The sequence below is a fragment of the Rutilus rutilus genome, assembly GCF_951802725.1.
Source record: "Rutilus rutilus genome assembly, chromosome: 15".
NCBI lineage: Eukaryota > Metazoa > Chordata > Actinopteri > Cypriniformes > Leuciscidae > Rutilus > Rutilus rutilus.
The window spans coordinates 35148483-35167590 of NC_140220.1; the positions used below are offsets into that span (position 1 = coordinate 35148483).

At 36.9% G+C, this 19108-nt stretch overlaps 1 protein-coding gene across 4 annotated transcripts in view; it reads right to left on the reverse strand.

Annotated features, from left to right (window-relative positions):
- Positions 1-438: 438 nt before the first annotated feature.
- The window catches only part of snx14 (sorting nexin 14), a 56059-nt gene continuing 37389 nt past the window's right edge, over positions 439-19108 (reverse strand). For 2 of the 4 annotated variants that reach the window (XM_084431537.1, XM_084431535.1), the window contains 8 exons: positions 15929-15969; positions 9867-9986; positions 8346-8469; positions 6210-6374; positions 3307-3402; positions 806-897; positions 639-690; positions 439-544 (listed from right to left, as the gene is read on the reverse strand). In XM_084431537.1, the coding sequence (XP_084287663.1) occupies positions 513-544; positions 639-690; positions 806-897; positions 3307-3402; positions 6210-6374; positions 8346-8469; positions 9867-9986; positions 15929-15969 (722 nt within the window). In that variant the 3' untranslated portion in view covers positions 439-512. Of the gene's footprint in view, positions 545-633; positions 691-805; positions 898-3306; positions 3403-6209; positions 6375-8345; positions 8470-9866; positions 9987-15928; positions 15970-19108 lie in introns of all 4 variants that reach the window. The other 2 variants (XM_084431536.1, XM_084431534.1) reach the window with 1 other exon arrangement.

Consider the following 19108-nt stretch of genomic DNA (forward strand, 5'->3'; position numbering starts at 1 on the left):
ATTTAAACTACAGTAGAAGATATATATTTAAATCAAATTCATTCATTCAGTCTAATACATATGACCAGGGGCAAAAGAGTTTGATATATTACATTTTTATTTACTGAGAGCAAAGCCAGAACATTTACAAAACCCTTTTCCCCCAGGACTTTTATTTATCTTAACTGTATGACACTATATGAAATGTCTCAATAAACTTTTTGAATGTTTTTTTCAATGTGTTTCTGTTTTTCATAATGTCTTAAGGGACAGTGTAGAATGTAAAATGGTCTGAAGGATGTTTTCATACTGATAAAGACATTATGTGTGTTGAAGTAGATTTATACTTGATTCAAACTCCTGATGTTGTAATGCTGTTATACAATTTAAGCAAAACTGGAAAAATAAGGCAGGGATCCAATGATACAATGAAATAATCATGGCATACAAGTCAATAAATAATTGTGTTTTAGTAGTGCAATAAAATGCTTTATAATGTTGATGTCGAGACTTTGATAATGTTTTACATCCATCTAGAGGAGACGGAGAGACATGCCTTCTGATTCTACAAAAGACAAAACAACAGAAGCTCCATTAATAAGCATCACGAGCAGCTCTGTGTCAGAGCGTGACTATGGTTCAGAAGAGCGTTACCTTACTGAGCTCTGGGAATAACTCCTGGAGAGCGATGTCAAGCAGTACATACGTCATCTGTTAGCAAACCAGGGGAAGAGACAGATGAAAGAGAAACGGCACAATTAGCAGAAAGCGGGAGCATTTGAGGAAATGACAACATTACGTTAGATAAGCATCTGGCAGTTCGTACCTGTTTGTTGAGCAGTGGCTGCTGAATGGCATTGAAAAGCATCTTGACGCCCTCATACTTTGCTTCCTCGCCGATACATTTCCCGACTAGATCTGAGAAACAGCGCACATCCGTTAGGGATTATATGATCAAATTAAATGATATGCTGATTAATCCATATTTAAATCATATCAATATTTGCAGAATTATGGGTTTTCTCCTCCCTTTTAAATGTTGACTCTCCTAACTAAACTATATGGTTAGTTGCATTTTATTATTTGTATTTATCACTGGTACAAATAAACCTTCAAATGACAACACATAACCAAATCTGCTGCATCTCGACATGCAGGTCTAGCTTTTTGTCGTTTTTGGGCTCTACTAGAATAGGTTTTCATGCTTGAATGTTCAAAAACACATTGTTTTTAATATATTTGACACTGTTGCAGCACCTCTCTTCCTAGTCTTTCAGATACGTTTCCCGAAAGCATCATTAGCCAACTATGGTCTCAAGCTCCGTCGTTATCAACATAAGCCGAGGTTCCACCGCAGGAACTTTCCCCAGGAACTAGGAACTTTGGGGTGATACTCTGTGTGTTTCCACCGCAGGAACTTTCCCCAGGAACTAGGAACTTTGGGGTGGTACTCGGTGTGTTTCCACTGCAGGAACCAGATTTCGGGTAAAAAATTCCCCCTCTGAAAGTCCCTGCTTGCGAGGTAGTACTTTTTCAAAGTTCAGGAACTTTTGGGGGTGGGACTTGGGCACTGATTGAGTTGAGTTCATGCCGCATTTTGATTGGTTGACTCCACACAGCATTTCATTTCAACTGGGAGGAGCAGTCGCGCGCAGTCCTACGTCACCGGACTAATTTGCCGAAACCATAGTTCCAACGAACATTCGCAAACTTAGATGGTTGAAAGTACAACTCGAACTGTGCTTAGAAGCATAGTTTCTTGTTAAATGACATGTGGCCTAAAAGAGATCGAGCTCTTGGGCACAATAGGCAAGCTAACATTCATTACATTCTATAGCTTTCTTTCTATTTAAATATATATATATATCCAACGTATGAGGGATCCCGCGATAAATCAAACGTTAAATAAAGCAAAATGACATGGAACAAAAACAGCGAAGTAGTCATTAGGTGGCATGTTCGTTACAGCAGCATTTTGGAGATCTCGAATAGATTAATAAGCAGAAGTTATTACTCCACCTATATTGTTGAGCCAATGTGGTTTAAACGACTGAGGTGCGACCATGTTACTACAGTTTTAGGAAACAGTTGTGAATAGTTGGTCTCCAACGATGCATCATACTATGGTAGTTAATCAGTGAGTTACATCGTTGTATGGGAAACACAACCCTGTTTAGTTCCTGTCTCTTCGAAGCCCCTCCTTCTGAAAAGCACAATGTGCTCTGATTGGTCAGCTGGATCAGTGTGTTGTGATTGGTCAACTGCTTGGAGCGTGTTACGGAAATGTCACACCCCTTACCATAACCGTGAGTTTAAGCACACTATTAAGGCTACGTTCACACTGTCAGTCATATCCGATTATTTGTATATCCGATTGGAATCTGATCAAAAGTGATTGATGTCCAGAGCGTGTATCTCAACTGTTCAGATCCGATTTGTGTTTCCTCTTTCATTTTCCAGAATATCTGCATTGGTTTCTATGGCAATAACGTTGTGATGGTAGGCATACGTGGAAAAACAACAACCGCAACATGGAGGGGTTTGCAATATAGATGTTGTCTTATTTACAGCATGATAATGTGTATCCGCCGCGCTGGACTACTGTGTCTAATGAAGCAGCAGCCGAAACATAGAGGCTGGTATGTGTGGCTGTATTTCGTGCTGTTCTCCACCAATATCAAAACATGTCCCCGTTACATATACAAAACATATCCTGCACTTTGCAACAACACACCCTTTAGCAGTGACTTTTTAGCATGTTTCCTATAACGTCATGTTTACGTTTTACGTGGCGTGAGAAAGTCACATAAACCACGCGAAAACCGATCAGAGCGGTCAGACTGAAATGGATTTCCAGAAATAGGATTTGAATAGGATTTCAAACCACTAATGAATGAAGCTTGAAACGGATGTGTAAAAATCGTATTTCATGTAATTTTTTGCCGTTCACACTTTCTAAATCCGATCGAATTTCAATCGGATATGCACAAAAATCTGATTTGGACTGACAGTCTGAACACAGCCTAACGAACTCAGCCAGGCCTTTCTCATTTGTTTTTAAATATGAACTTAAGCCTACAAATGAGGCGTTTCAGGAAATTCAAAAACAGTGATTAATGAAACAGTGCTTCATAATAATGCTTCAGAAACAGTGTTTACCGATATATAAAATAACTTCCTATGTGCTTTGAAACTACAGATCATTACACACTAAAGAAAGATGAACATGTAAATAAATAAAAAAGATTAATAATAATAGGCTTTTTTTTTTTTTTTTAAACACGAGATGTCACAAACAAATGATAACTGCGAGGTACTATGAGGTACCTGGTAGGTATTTCATCATCTCCTCAAAGTTCTTCTTGGCTCGTCTCTGTTTGTCCTCAGGAGAGCGTTCCTCTGTGCTCTCACAGAAAATAGCATCTGCAGTATTGATAATCTGATCAGTTAAAGTACACAAATCTACCCGTGATCAACAGTACAGCACAATAATGAACTGCTTCTGGAGGTACACCATCACTGCACATTCCTAATTTCTAATAAAACACACTTGATTAACCTTATCAGTTGTTTGTAGTGACTGCACTGCCTTCCACTTCAAATGTTTATGTCCTTCCCTCACTAATTTGTGTATGTATGTGTGCTTATGTTGTGCAATTGCCCACTACTAGCAGAATGCAGTGCAATGGGTTTTAATGCCCTAAGTCCTTGATCACTAGAAAATCACAAGTCTGAATCCACTATGGGGCTGAGGTCTGTGTACTTTTTTGATCATTTCATTTCCTGTTTGGAATGGAATAACGAGAAATGAAAACCAGCTCGTTAATCCGTTTTTTGTTTAGTTTAAAAAACGATGATTTTTCATTTTTCGTTTGTGGTTTACAAATCGGTTAATGGGTTTGATATTTCATTTACACACGTGGGCGGTGCTGAAACGCCCCTTTCATCTGATTGGTCAAAACGCTCCGCCTTCAGTAAGCTACAAGCTTTTCTTTCTGTCAGGCAGAATAAGAGTCAGTACGAGTGCGGCACTGACAAATGCACTTTAATAAAATAATGTCTGAAACCACCACTCACTGTTAACTACTCACAATATCTGAAGCAGAAATATGTTGCTGGTCACGTAATTCGTGCTGCTGAGACTTGGACTATTTATGAAAGAAATTCATGCATTTATTTGTCATTTAAACTGATAGTAGAAAAGTAGTCTGAGAGTAGAAAAGACTTATTATCCTGTCGTCCTCTCTAGTGGACAGCATTAAGTATTACGGCCTTCATTGCTCAGATAAAAGCAAGTCAATGGATTTTTTGGGAAAGTAAGTCTGACCAGTAAGAAAAGATATAAGCGAGTCAGACCAGTCTGAAGGTCTGAGCTGAGTTTGGTGAAGCATTAAAGTTCTAGGCGGAGTCAATTTCTCATAAAAAGAATAAATAATTGTAATGTTTAAATACATGCTGGCTTTCTCAAGCCAACATATTAAATTAAACTCAGAGAAACATCGACCAATTCAGTAAGTAATACAATTGTATTCGTTTTATAATAAAACTAATAACATTTTAAAGGTATGCCGTATTAATGTACGTTCACTTCTGGCTTCTCTCTTTTCATGTGAACTGAGTAGGCTACACATGCTTACAATCATAAGTATAATCTTTATTTCTATTCAATTTTCAAAATGATTTATACATATGTCACACACACCTACCTGCCTTTTGATGTAAATAGAAGATGAGAGTGGCAATGTTACTGACATATTATCATGGTACCGTTCAGCCTATTATTGATTTTTATACTGTACAAACTGTTATCCCCTTAGCTAACTCTAATGTAACAGTTATGGGTTGGCCATCTACGGACATGTTACGGACATATTATCATGGTACCGTTCAGCCTATTATTGATTTTTATTTCCACTTCCCTTTTATCCAAAGAGACAGAACTATTTGCACTGTATTTATCAATGGGAAATAGCTACATCATGCTAAAATAATCTGTCACATACTATGGCTCACATTAATGGGGTCGCTTGCAAGTCTCAGCAGCACGAATTACGTGACCAGCAACATATTTCTGCTTCAGATATTGTGCGTAGTTAACAGTGTGGGGTGGTCAGACATTATTTTATAAGTGCATTTGTCAGTGCCGCACTCGTACTGACTTATTCTGCCTGAAAGAAAGAAAGAAAAGCTTGTAGCTTACTGAAGGTGGAGCGTTTTGACCAATCAGATGAAAGGGGAGTTTCAGCACCGCCCACGTGTGCAAATGAAATATCGAACCCATTAACCGATTTGTAAACCACAAACGAAAAATGAAAAATCGAGCCAAAATCTCATTTTTCGTTTTTTTAACTAAACTAAAAAACGGATAAACGAGCTGGTTTTCATTTCTCGTTATTCCATTCCAAACAGGAAATGAAATGATCAAATAGTACACGGACCGGCTGATTTATTAATTACCTTTTTTTCCTTAGGATTTTGTTTTATGCTCCATCCTGAAGGCCTGTAGGTATGCTTCAGTTGTTGGGGAAAACTTACACAAGCACAATCTGCTGTGATGTCACAGTCGAATTGCATTCTGGGATATGGAGCTGCCTGAAGCATCTATCCCTTATATTATGTTGTGGGTCAGTTTGATCCCTTTTGATTTCTGGGAATTACTACTAACCCATGATGTTTTTCTTTATCTTTTTTTCTTTAAATTCTACTCATTTAGGGTCATGAACATCCATGCAAAGTGCAAATATTTTTTTATGTAATTTGCTATGTCAGTATTTCACTTACCCTCCGAGGGAATTTACATAAATGCATTTGGCAGACGCTTTTATCCGATGAAACTTGCACTGCATTGAAGGTGTAAATTTTGATCATTTTATGTAATGTATGTTCAGTTTGCTGGGAATCAAACCCAAGATCTTGCCGTTGCTACTAGTGCCATGCTCTACCATTTGAGCTTCAGGAAAACACAGAACAAAGGGGAAGTGCAAAGGGAAGTCAGAAAGGGGAGGTTGAAAATTAAGTGGGCGCTGTCCTGAAATGCATGGGTCAGATAAGGTGCCTCCAGGAACTAACTAACGCCATTCTGTCTGTCTGTTCGGGTAGAAGTTCTGGTTTCATGTTGTTCATGACACGTTCAGGCAATATTTGTTTTGTAGTTTTTAGATACAGGTATTACAGTATGCATTAAAAACTTGAAGAAATGCGTTTATAAAGGTGGACTTAAGCATACAAACCTCGCAACAGAGTGATGAGGGAGACGAGGCGATGCTCTTGCATGAGCTGGTCTAATTTGGACTGTAAATAATGCTCTACGTACGCCTCTAGAGTCCTCTTCAAGAGAATACGACCTCCACTAAGAAAGTGATGCAGCCAATCAGGCATGCGAAACACCACGCGACCTGTGGCAAAAAACAGCAGCATAAAATGATCCATTAACAACTGCGACATACTTTGACTCGTCCCTCAGTGCTTAAAGAATTAAACGGGTCATGACATGGATTTTTTATTATTATTTTAATGTTTTAATATTAATACATTTTTTGCACAAAAAAAAATATTTTCAACCCTCTTTCTGAAATAATCTGTTTTTAAGGGGAGGCTCCTTTAATGCTTAGACTCTTCTGAAGTCTGTACAGAGACATGAGGCCCTATCTTGCACCCAGCGCAATTGACTTTATACACAGACGCATGTTTCATTCCTATTTTGCACCCGACGCACAGCAGACTTTTCCCTCCACAGACGCACGTCGGTAAGTTAGGGAATGAATTTGCGCTCCCGGGGGCGGTTCAGCGAAAAGAGGAGGCGTGTTCCGGCGCAAACGTTCCCTGGTGCTATTTTGCAGTTTCAGAAAACAATTCCGCCACTGACCAGGAAAAACGAGTCTAAAGTCGGTGGCGCATTATTCAGATGCTATTTTAAGGGCGCATGCTTGGCCATAATGTAACGTGTGCACAACGTGCATACACTTTGCTTCTCTACTCTACACACAGACGCAGCAGTTCCCATTTTTGCAAACCATACATAATTAGGAAAAATATTACCACATGAGGGAAATCATTATGGTGTCCATGAAGATGTGAAAAAATAGGTATAAATCTAGCTTACACATTTACCCAAATTATTATACGCCTGTTTAACTGAAGCTAATTTGGGTGGGTTTCTCCATCCCCATACAATGTCACTTCTCAGTGTTTTACGGCCCTGACGAGAACGTCGGCTGTGAACCGCTCCTGGCGTGCGTCTGGCAAATCCACCGTTATAATAGCAATCCGCCATGGAACAAGCGCGCCTGCTCTTAAAGGGAATGTGAGATGATGCTCTGATTGGTTTATTGCACGTTACGTCCAAACCACACCTATGAATAATGAAGCTACTTCAGACCAACCCATTTAAGATTTGGGTCGGGCGAAAGAGTAATTTATCCCGCCGGTATAATAGCAACAGAGATCCGCCCCCCAAAGTTACTTGCGTTTCGCGTTTTATACTTGCGTTTCAGATCGTTAAAATAGGGCACAAGCTGTTTAAACGATGCCTCAAAGCGAAAGTTCTTTCACTCGTCTATTTGTCCTGTTGTCGACAGATTCAAGCATGTGGAGTATGTCCACATCTGTATGTATCATCTGTATACTATATCCAGTGTAGACAGCATCAGTGATTATAATGGGTTCTATTTGCTTTTGACATGACACTCACATCCAGTGTAGGCAAATATCAGCAGTGAAGCGCCTGAACGCCAGTGGGCGGGCCCTATAGTGTGATGATGTATCACTATTCGCCGATGCCTTGCTCTGGAGGCAGTCATATGCAAATGTATTTTCCCATGTGACATCACAGATCCCACAATATCCAAACGAGCTGTTTTTGGAGCTTGATTAAATAAATGCTTTGTTTATAATGAGAAGGATGGTTTAAACTATGAAACTTGCAGGATGTTTTAATGGTACAAAGACCTCTTGTATGTCAAAAGATCAAGGCAAACTTCATTTCTCATGTCATGACCCCTTTAAAAAGTGACCCGTCTCATTTGGTTTCTACATATGTGATTAACCAATGCCATCTTGAGTCTGTTATTCACACAAAGCAATCATGTGACTTCAGGAGACTTGGAGAAAAGTCATCTGGACTACTTTTAATACACTTTCATGATCCAAACATGGTCACTATGAACTGTTACTTTTGTGTTTTTTTGTAAAATAAAATTATAATAATAGTAACATCAAACAGGTGGATACATTTTCATTAGTTGTCGAACTACTAAAAGGATGTGTATACCTTCTGTATTTGCTCTACAAATGTTTTACACAATATATGTTTTTTTTTTATCGTTTGGATGAATCAACTCAAGTTTGTTTGAATTACATACACTCACCTATGAACATCATGTAGTCATATGAACCATCAACCTCCATCAGCTCCATGAAGTAGTTCTGGTTGTGTTTTCTCTCTACGCCTTCAGGCAGATTGGCATTGTTTCTGTACACCTCATTGAACAGCTAAAATGACATGAGGAGAAATTGTATTTATTAAAGATACACAGACAATATGACAGTTTGATTTCTTTATTTACTCATTTTAAATGATTTGTGATCAGTAACTGGATGTCCAAGACTATTCCTTGTTTATTGAAGAATACAGTTTATATAGTGAATCTTTCAATGAAAGTGTACCAGTGACCTGTACAAAACAAGGTTTAGCCCAAATAATATTTAAACTTCACCTTCAGATATTTCAAAATTGTAATATTTCACTTTTTTGTAATAATTAAAAAATGTAAAAAAGTGAAAACATTTTGTTCTTATCAGTTATAAGGCTAGTACAAATATTATCAATGCTTAGAAAATCTAAGAATAACCATTTCAAATTTCATGAAGAATTGTACTGCAGTAATGTACAGATTTAATTGAGACTTAAATTTGCCTTTCCTTGCTGTAAAGAAGCCTTTTTCAAACTTGGTACACAACTCACAACAGTGATCGTCTATGAAAAGGACAGATAATTATGAAAAACTGGGCTTTTAAGCAGCTGACTTTTTGTAAAGTATACATGTGCTACAATAGTTTTAAATGTATTTTTTATTGTGGTAAAGTATTTTTGTTCATATCAAATTCTCAGTTGTAAAGGATTCTGATAAATTACGTGATATAATATACTCAAATACATTACGGATATATTATATCTGAATTCTGAGAATGTGATTTTTCTGAAAGAAAGAAAAATAATGCATTTATATATATTTAGTTTCAATAAATGCATTATTTTTCTTTCTTTGAGAAAAATCACATTCTCAGAATTCAGATATAATATATCCGTAATGTATTTGAATATAAATTTTTATATATATTGAAATAAAAAAAGTATCAATAAAAAAAGTTTTATTATAGTTGTATTAATATTTAAATTTTTAATATTTTTAGTTTTCATGTTAATTAGTTTTTTTTTTTTTTTTTTTTTTCATTTTATTAGTTTCTTTTTAAAATATTGCTATTTAGGTTTGTTTTTGTGTTTTTTCCAGTTTTTTTTTTAGTTAGGTAGTTGTAGATTTATTTATTTGTCTTTATTAATTTTAGTGTTTCAACATAAACTTATTTCAATTTATTGCTATGGAAACATTTCTAATTTTCATTTAGTTTAACTTTTTCAACTAATATTTATATTTTCTTTTATTTCAGCTTTATTTCAATGAACAGTTTTAAATCCAGATCATTTTAGTTTTAGTTAACAACAATAGCCCTGCTTCATACAGCGTCTGTTTCGACATTAAAAATACAATTTTCCACAGAAACTTTTTGTTCACAAATAACACATTTTCCAGAAAATGATCCACATAATCAATACTTAATAGTACTTAAGGGGTTATGGAAAGATTTTTTTTTTTGAGTAGCAAGCGTACCTTTTTATTATTTTCTGCAGTGGGGCTGAGGATGGTGAGCTCAGGCCTGCTGGGTTTGGGTTTAGGAGATTCACAGGAACTGAAGAAAGACTGGATAAATGGTTCCAGGTTTTGCCCTTTCTACAGAAATCAGTGAGAACAGACATCATGAAGTCATATGAAAATCATTCTATGCTTGTCAAATTTTGTGCAAAAAAAAGTTATTCATCAGAAAATAGATGTGTGTGAAATTTAATTTACTTCATTGTTTCCAAGTCACATTTGTAACCGAACAAACACATTAAGACAAATACTAGTATATCTGACATTTTAAATATCAAAACAAAGAGAAATTTATGTAAAGTGTATAATTTTTGTGTAACCAATCAGAATTACAGATAATAATATACAAGATAATATACAATAAACAACACAGAAACAAAAGTACAAAACAAATGGTCAAATAAATATATACAATAGAACAAAGATACAAATGAAATACAGTGTTTTAATTTCAGGAAGGTCTTCTAACATTACAAGAATATGGCCTACAAAATAAATCTAATAAGGTAATCAAATGTAAAATAACACTTTATAGTTTTCATTGTATAAATTGATATGGGCCATTCTACAGAATTGGTGCTAACTGCTGTCCCTCATCCAAAAAACACATTTGAAAAGCATTTAATTATTAAAATCTTAGATGTTTACTAAGATCCTTCAATTATCTATTGAAACCCACAATAATATTTAAGATATCAGTAAGCTTTATATATATATATAAAATCATCATTTATGGGCTACTTTCAATAAGGAGGTGGCTGTCCCAAACCCTAACCCCTAAATTTCAACTTGTGAAAATGATATTGGAAAAATAAATTCCATTCTTGTTTTTTAAAAAAAAGAATATATATATATATATATATATAAATATAATTTTTTTTTAATTTTTTTTATGAAGTTAAAAAATATATATATATATATATATTTTTTTTTTTTAAATCATGAAACTTTATCTAAAAAAAAAACGTGTCCTGCATTTTCATGTCACTACCAAAACAGTGAATGTTGTAGTCCATTGGCTGAGACTGATTTTAACCACACCCCTACATGTTTGATCAGGAAATATTCCTGTGTCCCTCTCTCTCATGTGCTATATGGTGAGTAGATTGATCCCATCATTTTGAGGTTAATGATGTTCTAAAGTCTAAAAATCTGTGTGTAACTTTAAGGAATGTCACTACCAAACTCATTTTTTCTGCTATTGAGAAAACTTTTTTGGATGTTATTCCATAAAATTTAGTTGTTATATGTGTTCAACTGTTCTGACCAGTGATTGCTAACCATGTGCTGATTAGCATCTTGGAGCTAGGCTCAAAGTATCTAAAATTTTCACTACCAAAACAGTCACAACCGAAACATGTCTTGAAGTTTCGGTTGTGACATTATTGTTTTGGTAGTGACAAAAGGGAACACATAATCCTTTATTTGGAGGAATAAACTACATTTTAGTACAGTTATGCAAATAATTACTACTGTAGTATGTTTTAGTAGTGTTTTAGTATGCAAGATTCTGTTAAAATTCTGTAATGTGATGAGGTTACAATTACTTAAGGTTGCAGTCCATGATACTAGCTTAGGTGTAAGGTTGTTGTCAGTAATGTTAATTTCTATGATTAACTTGACAGGGAGAATGACATAAAACACCAACATGCCTAAAAAAAAAAAAAAAAAAAAAACTACAACAGAGAGACAGAGAGAATACAAACAAAGGTTGAGGGAAGACCCAGTGAAGTACGAGGAATACTGAAGGAAAGAAAGAGAAAGAAATAAGAAACGAAGGGAAGAAGGAAAGTTGAAGAGTATCAGTGAATTATCTGACAGGGAGCAAAGGAATGTTAGAAAAGCATGGAGGAAAAGACAGAAAAGACACATGTAAGCACACACACACACACACACACACACACACACACACACACCACACACCACACACCACACACCACACACAGTTCAGTGGTTCTGGAGATTTATCTGAATGAGGAAAATTATTCTGAAATGAATGTTTTATGTAACACACACACACACACACACACACACACACACACACACACACACACACACACACACACACACACACACACACACACACACACACACACACACAGTTCAGTGGTTCTGGAGATTTATCTGAATGACTCATAAACAAAATGTTGAAAATGTGAAAATAAAACAAAGTGGTTCTGAGTCTGGTCAAGTTGTTGGGGTTTTTTTAGGAAGAAAAATCTATGAGCATACCTCTTCTCACTTGCACCTCAAGACCCAAAGTATAGAATAGCTCTAGGTGTTCTTATAAGATATTTACTGTCAGATGTGTGTCTGCTATATGTACTGACTGCATATGTGCATCATAGTTATTTATTTATATTAACATAAAATGTGGACAGTCTGATTCAGCCATGGCAAACTAAGTATTGTGGTCACTACCAAAACATTACTGTCACTACCAAAAATGTGCAGTCACTACCGTAACATGGGATGTTTTGTCAAAAATAAAGTATATTGAATTATCAACTAAGATGTTATGATAGTGTTTGGTTCAATGCATATTCAAACTAATGAATCCTTAACTTTGAAATCAGTACGATAAACTTTATGCCTTCTACAAAGAAAGATTGGGTTCAAAATACAACAAATCTCATAAATTACACTTAAAATATTATTAAAATTATAATCTTTATTGATTTAACCTGTAAAAATATATATTTTTTTAAAAATAGAAAAAATATATATTTATAAGGTAGATGTAAACAAAATCTTAATAGGTCATTATAAGCCTTCTTAATAAATTATTTAATATTGTGTTTCGGTAGTGACAAATTTGGGGAGAAGGAAAATATTCCAGCATTTTCTGAAAATACAATATGAGAATTAACTGCACAATTACTAGAAAAGCGTACCTTGGATATTATACAATTTGCATACATGCAAAATTTGTGGGAAAAAAACAAAAAAAAAATTCATGATGTTTCCAACTCTGACTTTGCACCAATTCAGTAGAATGGCCCATATAGTAATGCTTAATTAAAGCTAAAGTTATGCATTCAAGAGCTGTTAGTAATTTTCTCTTTGCCTTGTGTTGTTTGATGCACATTAATGGCGCAATCGTCAGCAGGTTTATTAGGCTGACGCCACTTTAGGACTGAATGCAGATAATACTCATCATATTTTATCCCAACTATTTACACCCATTTAAGACATAAACTGTATTTAAGTAAATACTCTCCAAGCCGGTCATTTTGAAATATTTTAGTGTTTATTTGGTCATTTAGACGTGCACACGAAGCTAGTGATAAGTATAATTTGCTTGTAGTTGCTGTCAGTTTCGGAGCGCACACACATAAACCACCTTGAAGTTGGAAACAGTGTCTCTTGCGCAGATTCTTGTGCTTTTAATAGCTCTTTTTATTATCAAACGCGTCCCGCCATTTAGCAACAGTTAAAACCGCATTTTACAGCTATCACCAATTGTGCGGATTCTGACGTTAAGTTTGGGTTTTAGGGAGGAACGAATGCGCACCGCTGTGAAGGGAAGGAACTCTGTCATCGTCAGTTATTAAGCAGGGACTTTCGTGTTGTGTGCGCTGTAGCTCGGCGTGAGAGAGATGTCTCTTCTGGATTGTGAATAGTAAAAATGAGATCAATCAGATACAGATCAGATATGTGCCAATGCGACTGTCATGTAAACAGGCAGTTCGGAGGCATTAAGCTATCTCTGCGGTTTAATGACGAGAGCAACGTTGTGTCGTCGTAGGAGAGGAATGTGGACAAACGTTGACACAACATATCAAAGGTTGGCTTGCTCATCCTAAAATTTCGGACCCGCTGCTCCTCGTTAAAGCCCTCCACAATGTGCTCCCACCAGTCCTGAGATCTCTCTCGCACACAATAACTGAAGTATATGCGCAATGATGATGGCCCTTTTTGTCCTTCTCCGCCTCAAAATCATGGTGATGTTTGGCGAACTTCGCATTGGCCTAAATCGCAAAGCTAGCATCAAGCATATTTCGCCTTTGTCCATCTGTGCAAGAACCCACTTTAAGCATGCACGATGTTTCAGATAGTATGGCAAGTGTAAACACATCAATTGGATATGGGTCACAACTGAAAGAACGTGTAAACGGACAATCGAAAAAATGGGCATCAAAAGACCTGCAGTGTAAACGAGGCCTTTCATAATTTAGCCCCGGGGTTAATTTAATACCGAGTTTCGGTCCCCATCCCTACCTGTTCCCCATGTGCACACTCTGTACTTACTATAGCAATTACAATAACTGGGTAATAACTAGGTACTAACCCTGAACCTACCTCTAAACCTCACCTTAACCCTTACCTTATGTTACTCAGTTCTTTCTTAGGCAAGTAAGAACAGGTAAGTGCACACACAGTTAAATAAAATGCAACCTATCACTGTTTATGTGACCATGGTAACAAAAGACAAGTTGGACAGCTTTCCTGAACAGGCAGGGATATGTGTCATTTATTATCAGTTTAACACTGATTCACCACCCACATTCAGAATTTCAGGAAGGCAACACCCATAAAACTAACTTGTGTCAAACGTTACCAGCACCCAGCTAAACATGAACATCGAACCAGTTAGTCGACTGCACCACTGGCACACACTTCTGAGGAGGCTTTGACACTGACATGGAGGCTGGAGTTAGAGTTTACCATCCAGAACATCTCCATGTATCCCAATCGTAATGAGTTATTACTGAAGTTAACTGCCATTGCATTTTTGAGTTAACTATTGGCAATATTGTAGAAAGGCCATATTTCCCACAACAGTAGCCTAAACAAAAGCGTTTACATGAACCGTAATAATCCGATTGTGGTTAGCCTTTTAGAACAGTCGGAACAAAAGAGTCACATGTAGCCAACTCCACTGGATTGAATTGCCAATTTGCAACGTTAAACCTTTTTTAATCTGTTCGATAGGACATGTAAACACTGGATCGCATTGAAAACTGAAACTCAGGGTTCCCACACCTTGGTTAACTTCAAATTCAAGGACCTTTCAAGGACTTTCCAGGTCCAATACCCTCAAATTCAAGGACTTAATGTGGGGACACATTTGTTGTGTCCAACAACAAACGTTGAGGTACCATCGTAGTTTCATGCGCGCGTGAACGTCATGGCAACGTACAACACAAAGTACCTCATGCGGGAAACACTTAACGTAACGCGTAAATGCGCTTAACTAGTGTAAATCAAGCAAGCTAGTATACATAGGCCATGAAGTGTTGGCGAAATAACACATTAGGGGACTGGAGTGAATATGTATTTTTTTCCAGAAAACTTATTGCACAAAATAAATTCAAGCACTTTCAAGGACCTGTCTCTATGTATGTTCAAAAACTTTCCAGGGCCTTGAAAACATTTTTTCAGATTCACAAACTTTCAAGGATTTCAAGGACGCGTGGGAACACTGGAAACTGGAAAGTTCTGTGCGTGTGCAATGGTGTACAGTAGAGATGGCGTAATGAGGTATGACCCACAGAACGAGCTGTTGTTGTTGAATATAGTGTCGTGTCTGTTGTCCCACAGGTTTGCATGTGCCAACCGCAGGAAACTCAGCACATTCGTGCGGTGGGCACATAAAACACCAGATGTGAAGCTTGTAATATAAAAGCACACACATCACCCGATCACTTTATTTAGCGTTCATGTAAACACTACGTTCAGGTTCATCAATCGGAATGATTTCCTTGCGTTTGAAACAAAAAGTGTCCATGTAAAGGTAACTAATGAGTATTTGGCAATAACATGACCCAAGCACGAAGTGAAGTCAGCCAAAAAAGTTATTTCCAGATGTTTTTTTTTCCTTGTGGACCGGTTCAGCTGTGCAGGGCTCAAACCAGCTATAGTCGGCATGGCAGATGTGCACGCAAACAAAGGCTGCTTAAGAGCTGGACAACATACATTTGGAGTAATGTGAAATGATGAACTGTTCATAAGAAGACTAGGAATTTGTTTTGAATTCATTGTGCTTTACAGTGGAAATGTAAAATCCAAATTCTTACCTCTTTCATTAGTTTTCCTGGCACAGACTTAAATATCTTCCCTGCAGAGAAAAACAAAAAATTAAATCAAGTGAATTAATTGAACTCAGAGTCCACTTTTCATGTTTTATCGACTTTTCAGTGTTTACAGTTTTTTGGCCTCTGTATGTTAAACATCCCCCTAATTCTAAGCATTACACTTATGGACTGCCTCTGCAATTCCTAACAGATGCTGTCAAGTTGTGTCAGACTGGATAAGGAAAGCGTCTGGGATTGAAGTTAAAGAGATTGAGCTGAGTTTCTCACGGACAGGAATAATAGAACCAAGGATCACTCTAGCCATCTGTGTGTTATATATCACTGTCAAGCACTGCAAAAAAAAAAACCTGTGTTTGGCTAGCCCTCATCGCACAACTCCTGAAAGCACTACAGATGTTTCAAGTTCTTAAATATGAATTACATATTAGGGCTGCAACAGTTTTGTCTGTACCGTAGTTTTAAGGCCACGAGCCAGAATGATTTTGGTATCATTCTAAATTACTTTAAGCAAAGCCAAATGAAACAGGAATAGGAGGAGATAAACATGCATGCTTCAGTCTTCGAGAAGACTTTCCACTGGAAAGCTAAATAAAATAAGGTCAAGCTGTACCCAAGGATGATGAAACTGTACGTGTCAGACAGCAGCTCTGACATGGACACAAGCTTCTTTCAGGCTTCTCAAGAAAGTCTGTTTTGTTATAACTTTTACTACACTGAAAACCCTTTGTTGCAGCAGTTGCGCAATATTTACCCAATAGGGATGTATGTGGCCAAAGCCGAATACCTTATTCGGAAAGGCTTGGATAACGGCTTCGAAAACGAATAACGAATAATTCTATAAAAATAAGAATAAAATAAATTTGGCAGATACAGTCACTGCTCGTGTTTGCTGAATAACAGATGAGCCAGGGGAAAGTGATGAATTGAGCACAAAGCTGTGTTGCTGTCTCCATGCGTCTCAGAGAAATCAGAATGTGGCGAGAGTAACATGAACTAAAATGCCACATAATACACATGAGGCCAGATTTACAGTATTAACAGCTTGCACCAGCGCAAACCCTCTTTTACCATTAAAAAAACTACGCTCAGGATTTACTAAAGACACGCAGGGAAAAATGAGCTCTGAAAAGGCAGGCGTGGACACAGTTATTTTTGGAGCTGACCTTACCGCACGTGTTTGTAGGAGTTTCCCTTTCAGACACAAAATGTATAAGAAGAGAGTAAAAAATAACAAATTATAAGTATCAATGCTTGGGTTTAAAATAAAACCAGTGCAAAGTGCCAGGTGCCAGATAATTTGTCCAAAAAATGTATGGGGTCTTCTTTTTTTTAATTAAGATATTTAAGGACAAAACAAAGCTACAAATTAACAAACAGATTTTGTGGACCATAATAATCTGGTAGTTTATGCAAAACTTTATCTCTTTCCGCTGGGAAACAGCCACACAGATGTGGTCTCAAACACTGTTTAACTCTGTTTAAAATGTAAATCATTTGTTGTCTGAATGATTCATGGGCTTCCTGAAAATTTTCCAAACACATTCTTTCCCCCCACGGCTGACTGTTCTGATCTAATACTGTAAGTCTACGACCCAACTTCACCAGCCTGGACAACTTTCAATGCAAAGCCATTTTGGCGCATGATTGTTGGTGCCAGATCCCCGAACCACCCGAGGATGATTAGGACCCAAAGGAGCCCCATCACTGGCATAACGCCCAGGATTCTGACACCGCCTGCAAATAACCAGTTGGCCAATTACGCTTACCCTGAAATAATGAATAACAATTTTGGGTAAGCTGATCTAATTGTCTCTGTCGCTGCTGTGGTATTTCCTTTAACTCAACCAATTCTAGAGGCATTACACTAGGAATGACAATGCAGAACCACTGCAGTCTACTTACCCATACTGCCTCAAATTCCCATTTATTACATACAAATCGCTTAAGCTCCCTACGAAGAGCACAAATACAAACATTCTGCACAAACTGATCACACAAAGGTGTCTGCATTGTGTAATTAGAGGCATTTTTTAAATTTTCTCCATTAAACCAAGTAATGCATGCAAGAACTCCTGCACTGAAAAAGAAAAAAAATGTGCAAAAATTTTACGTTTAGGGGTACAAAAGTTCCCTTAAAGGAACAACTTTATACCTTATCTACTGCTAAAGAAAACCTTTGGAATTTATTTGATACGGTAGCTTAAGTAAGGAGAAATAGAGCTTCAACAAGTTCAGACATTTACCAAAAGCAGCAATGACTTGAATTTCTTTACAAGACTGATACCCTTTTAATAACAATGCAACCGACAGCTACAGTATTACATCAGATAATGCAGTGTAAATCCCCTGAGGAACAATTCCAATCATATTTGCTATGGGCGAGGGAGAATACTATGTCCCAAAAATTGTTTCCGGTTTAATTAAGATTATTTTTCGTACTCCATTGGCAGATGATTTTGCTTGTTTGGTTTTTTTTGTTTGTTTTTTGCCATTTTACTTATCTATGTGAATGCATCTTGATTTAAGATTTTTTTTATATTTGGACAGGAAACAAGACAAAAATACTAAGTAAGAAAAGCATTTTTGCAGTGTATAATTTTGCAATAACAAGATGTGCAATGACCTTCCTGTTGTTTCCCCCCCTAAATGGTAAAAGTCCAGGGGCCTCATTAATCAACAGTGCATACACACAGATGTGTGCGTAAGAGTACATAAGAACAGTTTCACACAAAGTGTAGCATCTACCAACTTGAACTTACATGTAGGAATGTGTGTAAATATAAGTACAGCTGTGCTGCCGCGTGTTTCCTGTGTCCTTTAATTGCAAATACTCAATTACTAATGTCATAGGTCAAGTGTTTATTGTCCTACTCCAGTAGCAGATATTTCCCATTTGTGTGTTGTAACCTTTTTTTTGGCAGCGGTTTTAATGTCAAACCCTTTCTTTGTTATTTCTGCTGGTGTTTTTTTCCTCTGACCCGACAGAATTAACAGCAGCCGTTATTTTCTCCCAGGTAAATGTTTTCATTTTGTTTATGTCTGAAATGAGTGGCCCAAATAGCACTTTGTGGTTTTCTTCCACTTGGCTCACCAGCACGTCAATTTCTGTTTCTGAGAAGTTTCTCTTTTCCGCCCTCTTTGCCATGATTTTGGTGAATGCAT